General features: G+C 41.0%; 1 protein-coding gene across 1 annotated transcript in view; it reads left to right on the top strand.

The window, feature by feature from the left end:
* STK32A (serine/threonine kinase 32A) overlaps positions 1-14,523 on the top strand; it is a 116,376-nt gene that overhangs the window by 17,768 nt on the left and 84,085 nt on the right. The window contains exons 3-4 of the mRNA XM_081826886.1: positions 7,717-7,772; positions 9,006-9,157. Of these exons, the coding sequence (XP_081683012.1) occupies positions 7,717-7,772; positions 9,006-9,157 (208 nt within the window). The remainder of the gene's footprint in view (positions 1-7,716; positions 7,773-9,005; positions 9,158-14,523) is intronic.

Here is a 14,523-nt window from a genome sequence, read left to right as displayed (position 1 = left end):
GGGGGGGGGGATCAAATAGATACGTTCTTCCTGGACTGGAGGGAAGAAGGGGGACATGTAGCCAGCTAAGCAATAACTGTTTTCATGTTGAATTACCTTTGTCTTTAGAGAATCACATCCTGAAGCAGTGACATGTTTAAGCAGCAAATTTGTATGCCAAATTAGCATACCAAAAAGTCAGGCCAGACTTTGGCTTGACTTTTTATATATATATATATATATATATAGTTTTATTCTCTGAAGACTTTATCTTGGTACTCTTGAACTTACTGAGACTGCCCTGGTTTAATTTGCTATCAGTTGGAACCAAACAGCATTGGAACCTAGCATTGTGCTACATGAGCAAGGTATTTACTAAATAAATTATCAGCGTAGGTAAATATGGAGAGCCTGCTTTACAATGATATTCTCCCAAAACACTTTAAAGGCATCCACTTCTTACTAATCACACTGGCATGGCTGCATACAAGGAAATTAGCAACTGTTTTAACTTTCAATTTAAGCAGAGATAGATTGCAAAAATTAAAACAGCAGGAGTTCAACAATGCCTGGTCAAAATATAAGTACATGCCTTTAACAGTCTTGAAGTAAAAAAATGCCTTTCTAGTAAAGACTTAAACCAAGGGGACCCCAAAGGAAAAGAATAATACATTTGACTATATAAAATTTGACTACATAAGATATAAATTGAACACTTGAGTTTTCTACACTATTAAAAATGCTTTAAAGTCAAAAGCCAAATGGACAGCCTGGATAAAATATTCCCGAGATTTGCTCAAGAGAGACTTAATTTATGTAACATTTTAAGCACACTTGGAAAGCAAAAAGACTAATAACTCATTAAAAACAGGCAAAAATCTGTGAATAGGCAGCTCTCTGGAAACAGTGCACATACAAAGAGATGAGGCTCTAGTCATCATTTAAGAAATATAAAGTAAATCAATAATTCAGTTTTTTCGTCACCTGTCAGGTCAAAGACTGCTGGCATAATTGCATCAGCAGGGTGGTGGACAGAACATCATTCTTACACACATTGGTGCGGAGGAGATTCAACATCATTGAAGGGCTCGTGCACAGTGTCTATTAAATTGGAAAATGCACACACTCTTTGTTACCGCATTTCTGCTTTTACGAAGCTAGCTTACGACACTTTGCACAAAAGCTGACCAAGGATGTTTGCACTAGTATTGCAGGTAACAACAGATAATTAAACCATCTTTGAAATGCTATCAAAAACCTAAGTATCTTATGGGACATGCTACACAATGTAATACAAGAGCTGTTTAAAATAATTAGATATAGATCTGTATGTGATGTATGAAGGAACAGGAGAGAATGTAATTATATAGAAAGAGCTTATAATCTCTGTTCCTGTAGGAATGATAATATGTTGCTACTGCTATCAAAAGGGAATACATACATGCTGAAAAAAATCTCTTAAAGGATACATAGAATTTGTTCAAAGAGGCTGCCTTCTGGGAATGCAACTAAAAATTTAGAATGGGAAGAAGTCTCAGTTTTCTTCGAATAATTGTACTTATTCATTTGTAATTTTTAGTTTTCAGTGAGCTGGACATTATACTTCTGGTGTATAGCAGTTCATCTTCAAAACCACCTGTGAGCCAAGTTTAATTAGTGTCATTTTACAGATGGGGACACACAGCTGGTGTCCTTGTTCCCTCATCAATAGAAAGATTTACATAGGGGCGCCTGGGTGGCTCAGTTGGTTGGACGACTGCCTTCGGCTCAGGTCATGATCCTGGAGTCCCGGGATCGAGTCCCGCATCAGGCTCCCTGCTCAGCAGGGGGTCTGCTTCTCCCTCTGCCCTCTTCCCTCTCGTGCTCTCTGTCTCTCATTCTCTCTCTCTCAAATAAATAAATAAAATCTTTAAAAAAAAAAAAAAGAAAGATTTACATAAACATCAAGAAGTGCAGTTCTCCACAGTTGTGCATATGGTCATGATTTGGGATTTACTTAGGCTGCAATCATTTTTTTAACAGGAAAAAATAAAATATTTTCCAAATATTTTTACCTCAATCATAGAAAAACAGGTGGGGGCGGGGGAGTCTGCTTTACCTTCTATTCTCCCAAATTCCAAGTGTCAGGGTGGTATAACTCACTCTAAAGAGTCTCCCCTTTCCTTTCTTTCCTTCTGTTTACTGCACAGAATGTTGAGACTGGGGAGATGCGAGGAGAAGTCAAACAAAGGAAAGAAAAAACATCAAGCACCAGATGCCACGATCAGCATGCTTCTGTTTAGGGAAAGACTTGGGGAAAGCTGAGTTGACCCATGTGATTATAAAAGGAGAGACAAAGAAATCCCACCTTGCTTCCCCTGATTCTGCCTCTGGGATGGGTAGACACACAGTAGTAACAACATAAAGATGACTATAGAAATAGGGGTTAAGAGCCTGGGTCCAGAGTCAGAAAGGTGTATACTGAGTTTACATGACTAACACTGAGCAGACTCAGATAGTTGATGTTGTCCACCCCTGCACTCAAGCGTTGGGTATGGTTTTGTGACAACAGTCAACCAGCTGTCCCCTCAGTTGCTCTTACTTTCCATGTGACTAATACATTTTAGTCTGCCAATGAGCTGAGTGTGATATTAGTGTTCAAATGTTTTCTATACAAGAGCACCTAAATACATTTCATGAGCTTCATGCGGTGCTCACACAAGAGAAAACTCTGTTGGACTTTTTAAAGACTCCCTTGGTTTTCAAAGCAATACATTTCTAGAGGATTTTCACGTGTAGTTTGGACTAACCAAGGTTCCGCCCTACTTTCTGTCTTCAGAACCTAACCCCAGGGTCATTTAGTCATGGTACTGGTGACGCCCACAGCAAGTTATTTAATCTCTCTGATCCGGAGCACCCCTAGCTACACACACTGTAAGGTTGTTGTGAGGACAAAATGAGACATAAACATGAAATGCACACCGGGCATCTGGGTGGCTTAGTCGGTTAAGCATCTGCCTTTGGCTCAGGTCATGATTTTAGGGTCCTGGGATCAAGAACCACATCAGGCTCCCTGCTCAGTGAGGAGTCTTCTCCCTTTACCCCCTCCCCGCCCCCCCCCCCCGGCTCACACTCTCTCTCTCTCTCAAATAAATAAAATCTTTTTTAAAAAATGAAATGAGTACCAAACCACACATAAACAGATCTCTTGTGCATATAGAATTTCTGTGTCTGGTTGATTTGTGGAGAATGTGCACCTACCCCAAAGAAAAACTCAAAAATAAGCCTCTTTATGGGTATTTAGTTTAGATATTTTTAAAACTACTTGATGTGGTATACACCTCCAGGCAACATTAAGGACACTTTACTGATATGATGTTTGCTAAGACTGGGGTGAGCAGCCATGTGTGAAAGCAAGACTCCAAAGCAGATAAGAAAGATACTGAAGGTTTCAGCTTTTCGGCCTGTCTGTTCTTCCACAGGCCATATACATAGGCCAGCTCTGTCAGTGGAAGTGAGAACCAGGCCCTGCTCTCTCCATACTCAACTGCTGCCCTCAAGGCCCCAGATAGAACCAGGGTCTAAGAGTATCTCTAAAAGACCCCTATGTCATCTTGGCACCAGATCTCCTCCATGAACCAGAGACAAAGTTGTAGAACATGATACAAGGACAAGACACAACAAGTAAACACAACAAAGTTATTGTGCGATGGGAGGAAACACTGCAAGAACACCACACCGTCAACTACAAAAGTCCCAAATGTGGAGAAATGACACAACTGCCATTTTTTTCCAAGCTGAATAGCCATGTGCTATGATAGCAACTTCTGGTGGTATTTGCTGGGAGTCTGAATTAGGCTATTCTCTAAGAAGTGGTAGTAGGAGTACTAGCAAAAATAGCTAGTTGCAGTTCATATTCTAAGTCCTTTATGTATAGTAACTCATTCCATCTTCCTCTAAACCCAGTGGGATATATATTATTTCCATACCCATTTCAGAGATGAAGGAACAGAGCATAGAAGTAAACTGCCAAGATTATATAACTATCAATTGTAGGAGCTACGATGTGAACTCGGGTAGTCTGTCTCCAAAGCCTGTACTTTTCATCTCAGGGGCTGGCACACTTTTCTGTAAAGAGCCAGCTAGTAAATATTACAGACTTTTATACAGTTGCATATTTTTATTGTTTTTTTAATAATCCTTATAGAATGTAAAAACTGATCTTAGCTCAGAGGCGAGACAAAAACAGGCTGCGGGCCCATTGGGACCTGTAAGCATAAATGATATGCTGGTTAATACTATACACGTTGATCAAAGGTTCAAGTATACAGAGGATATGCTATTTGATACCCAGTTCCTTTGGTAAATCCTATATGCCTGTAATACAAATGGGTTTCCGTTGATAAAATAATCCATAATTCTGACGTCATCCCTTTCTCATTTTGTCTGAGTTATGAGGTCTCACTGCCTTTTCCATGAGCCTCCCTCCTAACTACAGCTCCTGTTGCTGGACATTTAAGAAGGAAGAGTAAATGAGGCCAGCATTACCCTGATTCCAAACCCAGATAAAGACACAACAAAAAAAGAGAACTACAGGCCAGTATCTCTGATGAACGTAGATGCAGAAATCCTCAACAAAATATTAGCAAACCGAATCCAATAATATATTTTATTTTTTGTTGTTTTGTTTTTGTTTTTGTTTTGTTTTTTAATTTTTTTAAGATTTTATTTGACAGAGACACAGCGAGAGAAGGGAACACAAGCAGGGGGAGTGGGAGAGGGAGAAGCAGGCTTCCCGCTGAGCAGGGAGCCCGATACGGGACTTGATCGCGGACCCCAGGACCATGACCTGAGCCGAAGGCAGACACTTAATGACGGAGCCACCCAGGCGCCCCCCAACAACATACTTTAAAAATTCATTCACTGGATACAACGGTGGCTCAACATTCACAAGTCAATGTGATACATCACATCAATAAGAGAAAGGATAAAAACCATATGATCGTTTCAACAGATGCAGAAAAAACATTTGACAAAGTACAACATCCATTCATGATTAAAACCCTCGACAAAGTAGGTTTACAGGGAACATATCTGAACATAATCAAGCCCTTATATAAAAAACGCACAGCGAACATTATACACAATGGGGAAAAACTGAGAGCTTCTCCACTAAGGTCAGGAAGAAGACAAAGGTGTCCAGTCTGACCTCTTTTAAATAATGCAGTACTGGAAGTGCTAGCCACAGCAATCAGACAAGAACGAGGCATCCAAGGTAAGCAAGAAGTAAAACATTTACTATTTACAGATGGCATGATGCTATATAGAGAAAACCCTGAAGACTCTACCAAAAAAACTACTAGAACTGATGATTAAATTCAGTAAGATCACAGCATACAAAAATCAATGTACAGAAATTCATTGCATTTCTACACATTAATAATGAAGCATCAGAAAGAGAAATTAAAAAACGATCCATTGCAATTGCACCTAAAATAATAAAATACCTAGGAATAAACTTAACCAGAGGTGACAAAAACACTAATTCAAAGGAATACCATGCACCCCTAGGCTTATTGCAGCATTATTTACAATAGCCAAACTATGGAAGCAGCCCAAGAGTCCAATGTGGTAGATGAATGGATAAAGAAGATGTGGTATATATGTACAATGGAATATTACTCAGCCATAAAAAGGAATGAGATCTTGCCACTTGCACCAACATGGATGGATCTAGACAGCATAATGCTGAGTGAAATAAGTCAGTCACAGAAAGACAAACACCGTGTGATTTCACTCATACGTGGCATTTTAGGAACAAAACAAATGAACAAAGGAAAAAGAGAGACAAGCCAAGAAACAGTCTTAGCTTTAGAGAAGAAACTGATGGTTACCAGAGGGGAGGTGGGCCGGGGGATGGGTGAAATAGGTGATGGGGATGAAGAGCACACTTACCTTGATGAGCACTGAGTAGGAATTTTGAATCACTAAACTGTATACATGAAAATGAGTAAAACATTGTATGTTAACTACCCTGGAATTAAAAGAGAAAAAAGGGGGAGGGGGACTGTGAGGATGGAATAAGAGCTTTTCTTCCAGCCACTTTTAATCTGTCATTGGCTTTCTGTCCATGCTGATTATTATATATGGAAGTGACTTTAGACAGTATGGAATTGGACTGGAGTCTGTTCTCTTTTTGACTGATTAGAAATAAAGGCATAAATAGACCTAAAACTTTAGGCCTATCACTTTTCTGGGACCAGACATTAATTAAAGGGGTTAACACTAGTAGAACCAGCAACCTGGCATCTAATCTTTGATCATTTTCCTGAAAGCTTAAAATGCCTTATAAAGAGACATGGTTTATGAAATGGATTAGTATCACAACGGAACTTCATGCTTTCTAGATACTTCCTGTATGCTTGAAGATTCAAAATGTCATCACAGCATTCTAGGCAAGGCTACTAGTGGAGAAATCACTGTGTTATGTTAGTAGGTTGGCTCAAGATTAAATCTTGGACTTGCAAATAAATCCTGGTCATTTTTTTGACACCTCTATGGTACATAATATAGAACTGTGCCTCATGTAATAAGTGTGAGGAAATCCTTGCTTTGGTTATATCAGTTTGAAACTTAAGAGAAAACTTACAGAGGTGCCTTTCAAATTATTTTGACCACCACCTGTGAAAAAAATATATACCAAAAAATTTTATCATGATACAATCCATATCTACCTACACACATACGTAAAACCAAAACAAAGTTTCAGAAGCAACACTATTCTTCCTACATTTGAGACATTTCTGATTGTTTTCTAACCATTCTACTTTGTTTAAATTTTGGATGCTTCTCATACCACCCAATTTATTTCATAACTCATTAATGGGGCTTGACCCCATTTGAAAAACAGTTCCTCAGAAGACCCTCATACTCACACTGCTCATATTTACAAGAAGCAACCGTTTTGAGGTCCTTGTGTATCTTTACAGCTAGTTTGATTTATTTGCTGAGAAGCAACTATGTGGAAATCACTGTGTGAGGCTCTGTGGAAAGTGTAGAGTTTTGCTTTCAACTACCTCAAGCCAGGAATTTTCTGAGTTGCTAAGGAAACCAGGATGAACAAAAGGACCTATTATCTCTGCCCTCATTGAGTTTATAGTCTAGTGGATTAAAGAAACTCGAACTGCAGGAATTTTGGGAAATAAGTCATTCACTTGACTTTGTTTACTAAATAAATCATCCACTTGACTTTATTAGCACTTTCTGGGTAGAAGGTATGTTTTTCTTATCTAGGAAGGTCAGTCCCATTTCTCTAGGACCAGATCTCTCCGTAATCATTAGTGTTCAGTGATGCTCCTCCTGACCTTGCCACTTATGTGAAATCCATTGTTATATGCTCTTAGAGCCCCCACGACTTCTCTCTTTACATTTAGTGGGAGTTTTAATTGTTCATTAAGTTATGACTATTTCATCTATAAGTGTCTCTCTCTATAGGGAGCCCTTACTAAACTACAGGCTCCAAAAAGGTAGAGATTCCATTTTTACTTTGCTATTACTATATCCCCCAGTACTAAGCACTGTGATTAATGAGTAAGAAGTGTTTAAGAAATATTTATTGAATAAATGAATGGGTATCCTAAGGTCATCTGGAATGTTGTCTTAAACAAGGTACTCTGGTTTCGCCTAATCTTTATTATTTATTAGCAACTAAAAAACAACTGATAATCCTTCACATTGTTCTTTTTGTTTGTTTTGCAGTCAACTTTGACCACTTTGAAATTTTGCGAGCCATTGGGAAAGGCAGTTTTGGGAAGGTGAGAACCAAAATGATTAACCACCAGCAGGGTCATGTAGCTCAGGGAACAGAGTCTGAGAATGTTCAGATTATTTCAGTTACTGGGACCACAAGGAATGATAATTCAGAGAGGTTTTTATAAAATTGTCACTAGAGTTTGAGGTGTGTGATATAATGGACATCTATTGTTCTCAGAATTATTTCATTGTCATGCCCATTTACTCTCACTAGATTTTAAGACTTTCTCTCCACTCTAAAATTTTGGACTCAGTTGCCAATTGTACCCATGCCTTTGGTAACACTTACCTGTCAATGTAAAAGTTAATTCTTTTTTTTTTTAAGATTCTATTTATTTATTTTAGAGAGAGAGAGAGAGAGAGTGAGAGAGCGTGTGGGCGGGGGGAGGGGCAAAGTGTGAGGGAAAAGTAGGCTCCCCACTGAGCGGGGAGCCCAACAGTGGGGCTCGACTCCAGGACCCCAGGATCATGCCCTGAGCTGAAGGCAGATGCTTAACCGACTGAGCCACCCAGGCACCCCAAGAGATAACTCTTTTTATGTGGAAAAGATATCTCTTTTTCCTCCAGTTATACCATGTTTTTATTTTCAAAAATCGACCATGAAAGATAGATCCAGCCTAATTTTTTTGCAAGAAACTTCTAGATTCAAATCCTGATCATTAGTTTCTTGGTAGAGACATACTTTGAGAGTATTTCTTATTTCATATTGAACTTGGATTTTAAAATCATCTCCTGCCCACTTTATCAGACATCTAGAACCTCTAAAAGAATTTCAGAACCATGGACATCATGTGCAGTGCTTTCCCAGTGCTTTAAGTCCTTTTAGGTTCTATCAACTACTGTGTAAAGAGAAATTCTTGGCGCAGTGTTGTTCAGCTCGGCAGTTTAGCCGTGCCCATATCAGTCACTCAAAGCAGAATAGCATGTCATTGGCTGTTGGAAGATTCCTGACAAGGAAGCAGCTATTTTCTCCAACATGCTGTCTAAACAAAACCCAAAGAGCAAAAAACAGGCAGGCTTGCTTGAGAAAACAGAGATTCACGAACTGACCTGATACAGGGGAAGAAAATGAAATTTTCTACTCTGAAATCAGAGCTAAGCAGCAATGTCAGCATCAGAGAATTTGCAAGCGGTGAGGCCTCCAGGCCATGCTTTTGAGAACCTCCTGTCCTGTCTCCCATGGCCGTGATCTGTCAACTCCCTGACCACTTTCTCATTCTGGTTTGTGCCATTAGGTCTGCATCGTGCAGAAGAACGATACCAAGAAGATGTACGCAATGAAGTACATGAACAAACAAAAGTGCGTAGAGCGCAACGAAGTGAGAAATGTCTTCAAGGAACTCCAGATCATGCAGGGTCTGGAGCATCCTTTCCTGGTTAATTTGTGGTAAGTGGTTTTACGGGATCTCTGAATGGAGTCATTTCTACCTTCACCCCCAAACACTGTTCCCTAAACCCATCTTGATTTCCAGGTGTGCATTTGCAAAATCTTCAGTAGGCTCTTCCTCAAGGGCTTTGGTTCTCCTTGATTTCTTTGGCTTTAAATGAAACAAATTGTTGTTTTTTGTCACGAATAAATACTGCTTGTTTTGTTTTTGTTTTTTGTCACAGTTCCCCCGGTCCTTGAGGACCATATATTTTTTAAAACATGGCAGCTAAATAGGCTGACAAAGAATGAGTTCAGATGTCTTGTCATTCGTTGAGATACTTTTCCCCCATTAATTGTGGGGCAGCGACGTTGGGTACTAAGTAGGTCATCAATGGCTGAGGGGAGGTTGATCTTGAGAACTTGTACAAAAAAGCACTTGCTCTCTAGAATGACTGGCAGTAGACATGGATTCCTTGTAGCGTCCTTCTCGAGCAGCCACATATATATACCTGGGAGCTGGAAAAGGACAGGTGCTGCCTTTCTCACCAAATAGCTTCTAACAGAGCTGGAGCTAACTCAGATCAGTGGCTAGACATTAGGTAACTGTGATCTCCTCCCAAAGTCAGGATCATAATCCAAGGCTTAGAAAATGGCTAGAAGCTGGCTGTGTCTCTTACTCCCTGCTCTTTTCTTATGCGTGGAGGTCTGTATGTGGCTCTCTCATTTTCCTCTACACTTTAATGCATCCATTATGTTAAGAGCCTATTCTTAAAGCTAATTCAGTGTGACTGTTACTTAAATATGCATACCAAGCATTTTCTACTAGCGAAGGCAAAAAAAAAAAAAGAAGAAAGTATTCAGAGAATACTTATGGAAAAATAATTGGAATGTCACTGTGTGTTTAGGGACATTTCTCTGGAGGAGTTAATGCATAAAACCTGTCTCCCTCCATCCTTAATTAGTACAGTTCACTTAATATACACTTTGCTCCAAGACTCCACACCATAGTTGAAAATATGGTTCTGTGTGACCTGGAAATGGGTCCCTTTGGTTCGTGCCCTCCTCAGACACAGTGGAGTCCAATTCTGGCCCACGCTCGGTGTATTTAATCAGTAGCTCAGAGTGGCCTATTCACAGCGTTGCCACGCAGTGTTACATAGATGCGGCTCTTTCTTCCCCACGTTTAGCAATCACCAGATTGACTTTCCGCCCCCCCCCCCACCCTGACAATGACAAGGTGCTCTCAATTCACATCCTCCCTTTGTTCAAAGTCACATTTCCTTCTTCCAAAGTTCAGCCAACTAATTCTCTCCTTTTAAGACCAGGAACCCTTCAGAAGGACAGAGCATTTCCCCCTTTCATGCCGGTCCCTCATCACTGAATAATCAAAACGGATTTCAGTCCCTTCCCGTTTTTATTTATTTTATTTTTTTGTGAGGTGGGTGTTAGGAGACTTGAAGCTAGCCAAAGTTTACCGATTCTGCCGTAACTTGTCAATGCAGGCAACTCTCTGTGCCCCACGCATGCGGACTTGGTGATAACGTGACATAGAGCCTAGCCTTCCTCTCACACGGAACCACGCAGGACGGCGGACACCATTAATAGTGATGGAGGAGAGAGAAGAAATCCACCCCACCTTAATTCTAGTACCACATTCAGAACTGTAAACTGAGAGGGGGGCATCCTTCAAGTATAGCAGAAAACTTACAGTCTTTCAAATCCTGAGATAAAAATTGTCAGAAAGCATATTTATTCCTTCTAATAAGGCTTTCTGCCTCAGTAAGTACAACATAAGAAATGTAAGTGACTCTCCAACTATTAAGCACCTTGCAATACTTCTGGAGGTGGGACCTGTGAGCAATACTCAACATTTTTTGTAAGATTTTATTTATTTATTTGATAGAGCACAAGCAGGTGAAGAAGGAGAGGGAGGGGGAAGGGGGAAGCCAACTCCCCACTGAGCAGGGAGCCCAACGCAGGGCTCGATCCCAAGACCCTGAGATCATGACCTGAGCTGAAGGCAGCCACGTAACTGACTGAGCCACCCAGGCACCCCTGTCTTTATCATTTTTAAGTCACATGGTTATAAGACGAGGTTGATGTGTGTAACTTGGGGGTTGTTTTTATGAACAAAATGAGATACAGTGCCATGCCCAGCACAGAGCAAACATCATATAAATGGGAGTTCTTTCCCTTCCTTGCTCCATGAACGTGTAGCATTCTGAACATGTCCGTCACTGCTGGGTCACTGTGGGCTACCCCAGACACAAAGTCCAGAGGTGCTCAGCCTCAAAACATCCCAGGAAGTTATGTAAATGGTGGGGGAGGGCCAAGTCTTCAACTCATTCTCTGTAAGAGCTTATGTTTGTTTTGATTTCCACCCTCATTCTGCAAATCAAAGAACAAAGATTCAGAGATCCCCCATTATGTACAATTTAATCAGCATTTTGTGTCCTAGGTTTAGCTCGTTTTATCTTTACATCCCCAAAGCTTCAGGAGCCAATTTTCTTAAGAAGCACTGTATGATTAATAATGTAACAGCAATCCTTTTGAATTCCTGTGTACCCCTTGTGTACTCTATTGTATTGGTAAGCTACGTAGGCCTCTCAATATTGGTTTCAGTAGTCTTCTTGTGGATACTCAAAATGCCGCTAACCCCTAAGGATGTGTTCAGAAAATTCTGGTTTTCAGGCTGAGGAAAAACACAGACTGTTTCTTTCAAGCAGGTTTTACACCAATGTTAAGAAGTTGGGGGGCGCCTGGGTGGCTCAGTTGGTTAGGCGACTGCCTTCGGCTCAGGTCATGATCCTGGAGTCCCTGGATCGAGTCCCGCATTGGGCTCCCTGCTCAGCAGGGGGTCTGCTTCTCCCTCTGACCCTCCCCCCTCTCATGCTCTATCTCATTGTCTCTCTCAGATAAATAAATAAAATCTTTAAAAAAAAAAAAAGAAGTTGGGGTGTGTGTGTGTGTGTGTGTGGGTGTCTAGAGGTATAAATACATACATATGTGATATGTGAAAACTGTACACACGGCAGTCAACTTGAAGAACAGAAAAATCACATAGAAAAATGAAAATTCTCCAATAATGCTACCACCTTGAAACAACCACTTCCAACACGTTGGTATGTACTTGCCAGAAAATGTCTGCATTTGGTTTTCTGCTTTTAATCGTGCATTAGCCCCATTCATTCCCTCATTCATGGATATATTTACCGAGCAACACAAACAAGGTAGAATTAGGGTTGCCGGATAAAATACAGGACACCCAGTTAGATTTGAATTTTAGAAAAATAACCAATCATTTTTAGGACATGTCCCAAATATTACACAGCACCTATTTTATCTGAAAACTATTCATTTTCCAAATTTCTAATGTAAGTGGGCACCTTGTATTTTTATTTAGTAAATTTGGCAACCCTAATTGTAACACAAACTCAGAGTAGGGGGATGCAGTGGTGAGCAGTGGTGGGCAGAGCCCCTGATCGACCCCATATTTCCAGTAACTGTGAGAGGCTCATATTAATCAAAGGATATAAAAAATGTATCCACTCTGAGAAGTGCATGAAGGACTAAGTAGAACAGGAGTGTGTGTGTGTGTGTGTGTGTGTGTGTGTGTGTGTGTCCTTGTCTGGGGCAGCAGAATTAAGGGTGAAAACACATTTTGAATTAAAATTCAACCTTCCCAGCCTCCGCAGACCTGACCCCACTCGGGAACACAGTGGTCGGATGTAGGCCGCGTTATAAGGCGAAGGCTGCCTGACAGGGCTGGCGTCCGGGGAAAAGCAAATAAAATCTTCCTGCGAGTCCCTCCCTGAGGGCTGCTCACAAAGCCCTGGCAACCAACTAAGCCTGTAGGAGCACAAGCCCCGCTCCTGCTCCTCGGGGCGCCATGCTGCCCTCTCCCTCGTCTCTTGTTCTGGGAACAGAAGGGGCCCACGTGTGGTCTCAGGAAATGAGAAGACAAGACCGTCTGTTTTAAGTGGAAAGGACCACCTCTATCGGGACTGTGAAAAGGGGGTCCTGTCAGAGAGCTGAGCAAGGCCGAATAAATAGAAATCAACCTCCATTTCTGAGGACTCCGCACCAGTGTCTCTCCACAGACTCAGGAACTGTGAGAACTCAAGGTCGCCTCCAGAGCCACAGAATCAAAAAGACCTTCCCTGCCAATGGACTTCTGTTACTTAAGAGTTTTGACCCTATTGTCTCATTTACTCATCCTAACGATTTAGGTGGGTAGGGATTATTAGTCCGATTTTACACCAGAGAAACAGAGGCTCAGAGAGGCTGAGTCATTTTCCCAGCACCACACAGCCAGGAACTGACGGAGCCGGGACTCAAGCCCAGGCATTCTGGCTGCAGAAACCCTGCATTTCCTGCTACACTATCCCATCCCCTATGGACATCTTACAAATTAGGAGGGAAACATAATTTATTTTCTTTATTGTCTTTTACATCCCACAAGAATACAAAATCCATGAGGCAGGTATGTTTGTATATTTTGTTTACTGCTCCCACGGTAATGCCTTGCACACACAGTAAGGGTTCAACAGATCTCTGCTGAATGAATGAATGAATGAATGAATGAATGAATAATGGAGTTGGTGATGGCACCAGGCTTCAGGTTTTGCTCTTTGCCCAATCTACCACTTCCTGCACACTCAAAAACACCCCCTCATTTACTCAGGCCCACTCCAGGTTCTTGGCAGGCCCTGAAGTGAGAGGGACAGGAGTTTGAATCCTTGCTTTCCCACTTGGTAACTGGGAATTGACCAAATTACACTGTGTATTTGCTTGGCTTCCTCCTCCATAATTGGGCATAACAGCAATACCCAGGGCAGAAGGTATTACTAAGAATAAGAATATATTTATAAAACACCTCACACATAGTAGGTGCTTAATATATGAGGACTTATGGGACACCTGGGTGGCTCAGTTGGTTAGATGGCTGCCTTCAGCTCAGGTCATGATCCCCAGGGTCGAGTCCCGAGCCTGCTTCTCCCTCTGGCCCTCCCCCTGCTTGTGCTCTCTCTCTCTCTCTCTCTGTCTGTCTCGTTCTTTATCTCTCTGACAAATAAAATCTTAAAAAAAATAAATGAGGACTTAAAACAAAAACTCGGTGAGGCCCCACCCCAAATGGAATGTCCCCTCAGCCCCAGAGCAGATTCCTGAGTAGACGTGTCTGTGCGCGTGAGCTGGCCTGGCCATTAGAAAGTCTTTGGGTTTGTCCTAAATTTTAAAAACTTAATTTTTTAAAATATAAAGTACATATTTTTATATAAAATATAGGAATGCAGACATTCTAAAGAAAATGATAAATACCTATATTAATTACATTATGCTGAAATAACTGCCGTATTAGATTCCTATGGCCATAAATGACCATA

The sequence above is a fragment of the Leptonychotes weddellii genome, chromosome 7, assembly GCF_054177405.1.
Source record: "Leptonychotes weddellii isolate Sample4059 chromosome 7, ASM5417740v2, whole genome shotgun sequence".
Lineage (NCBI taxonomy): Eukaryota > Metazoa > Chordata > Mammalia > Carnivora > Phocidae > Leptonychotes > Leptonychotes weddellii.
The sequence above is the reverse complement of the archived record's forward strand: the minus strand, read 5'-3'. Positions and strand labels throughout refer to the sequence as shown.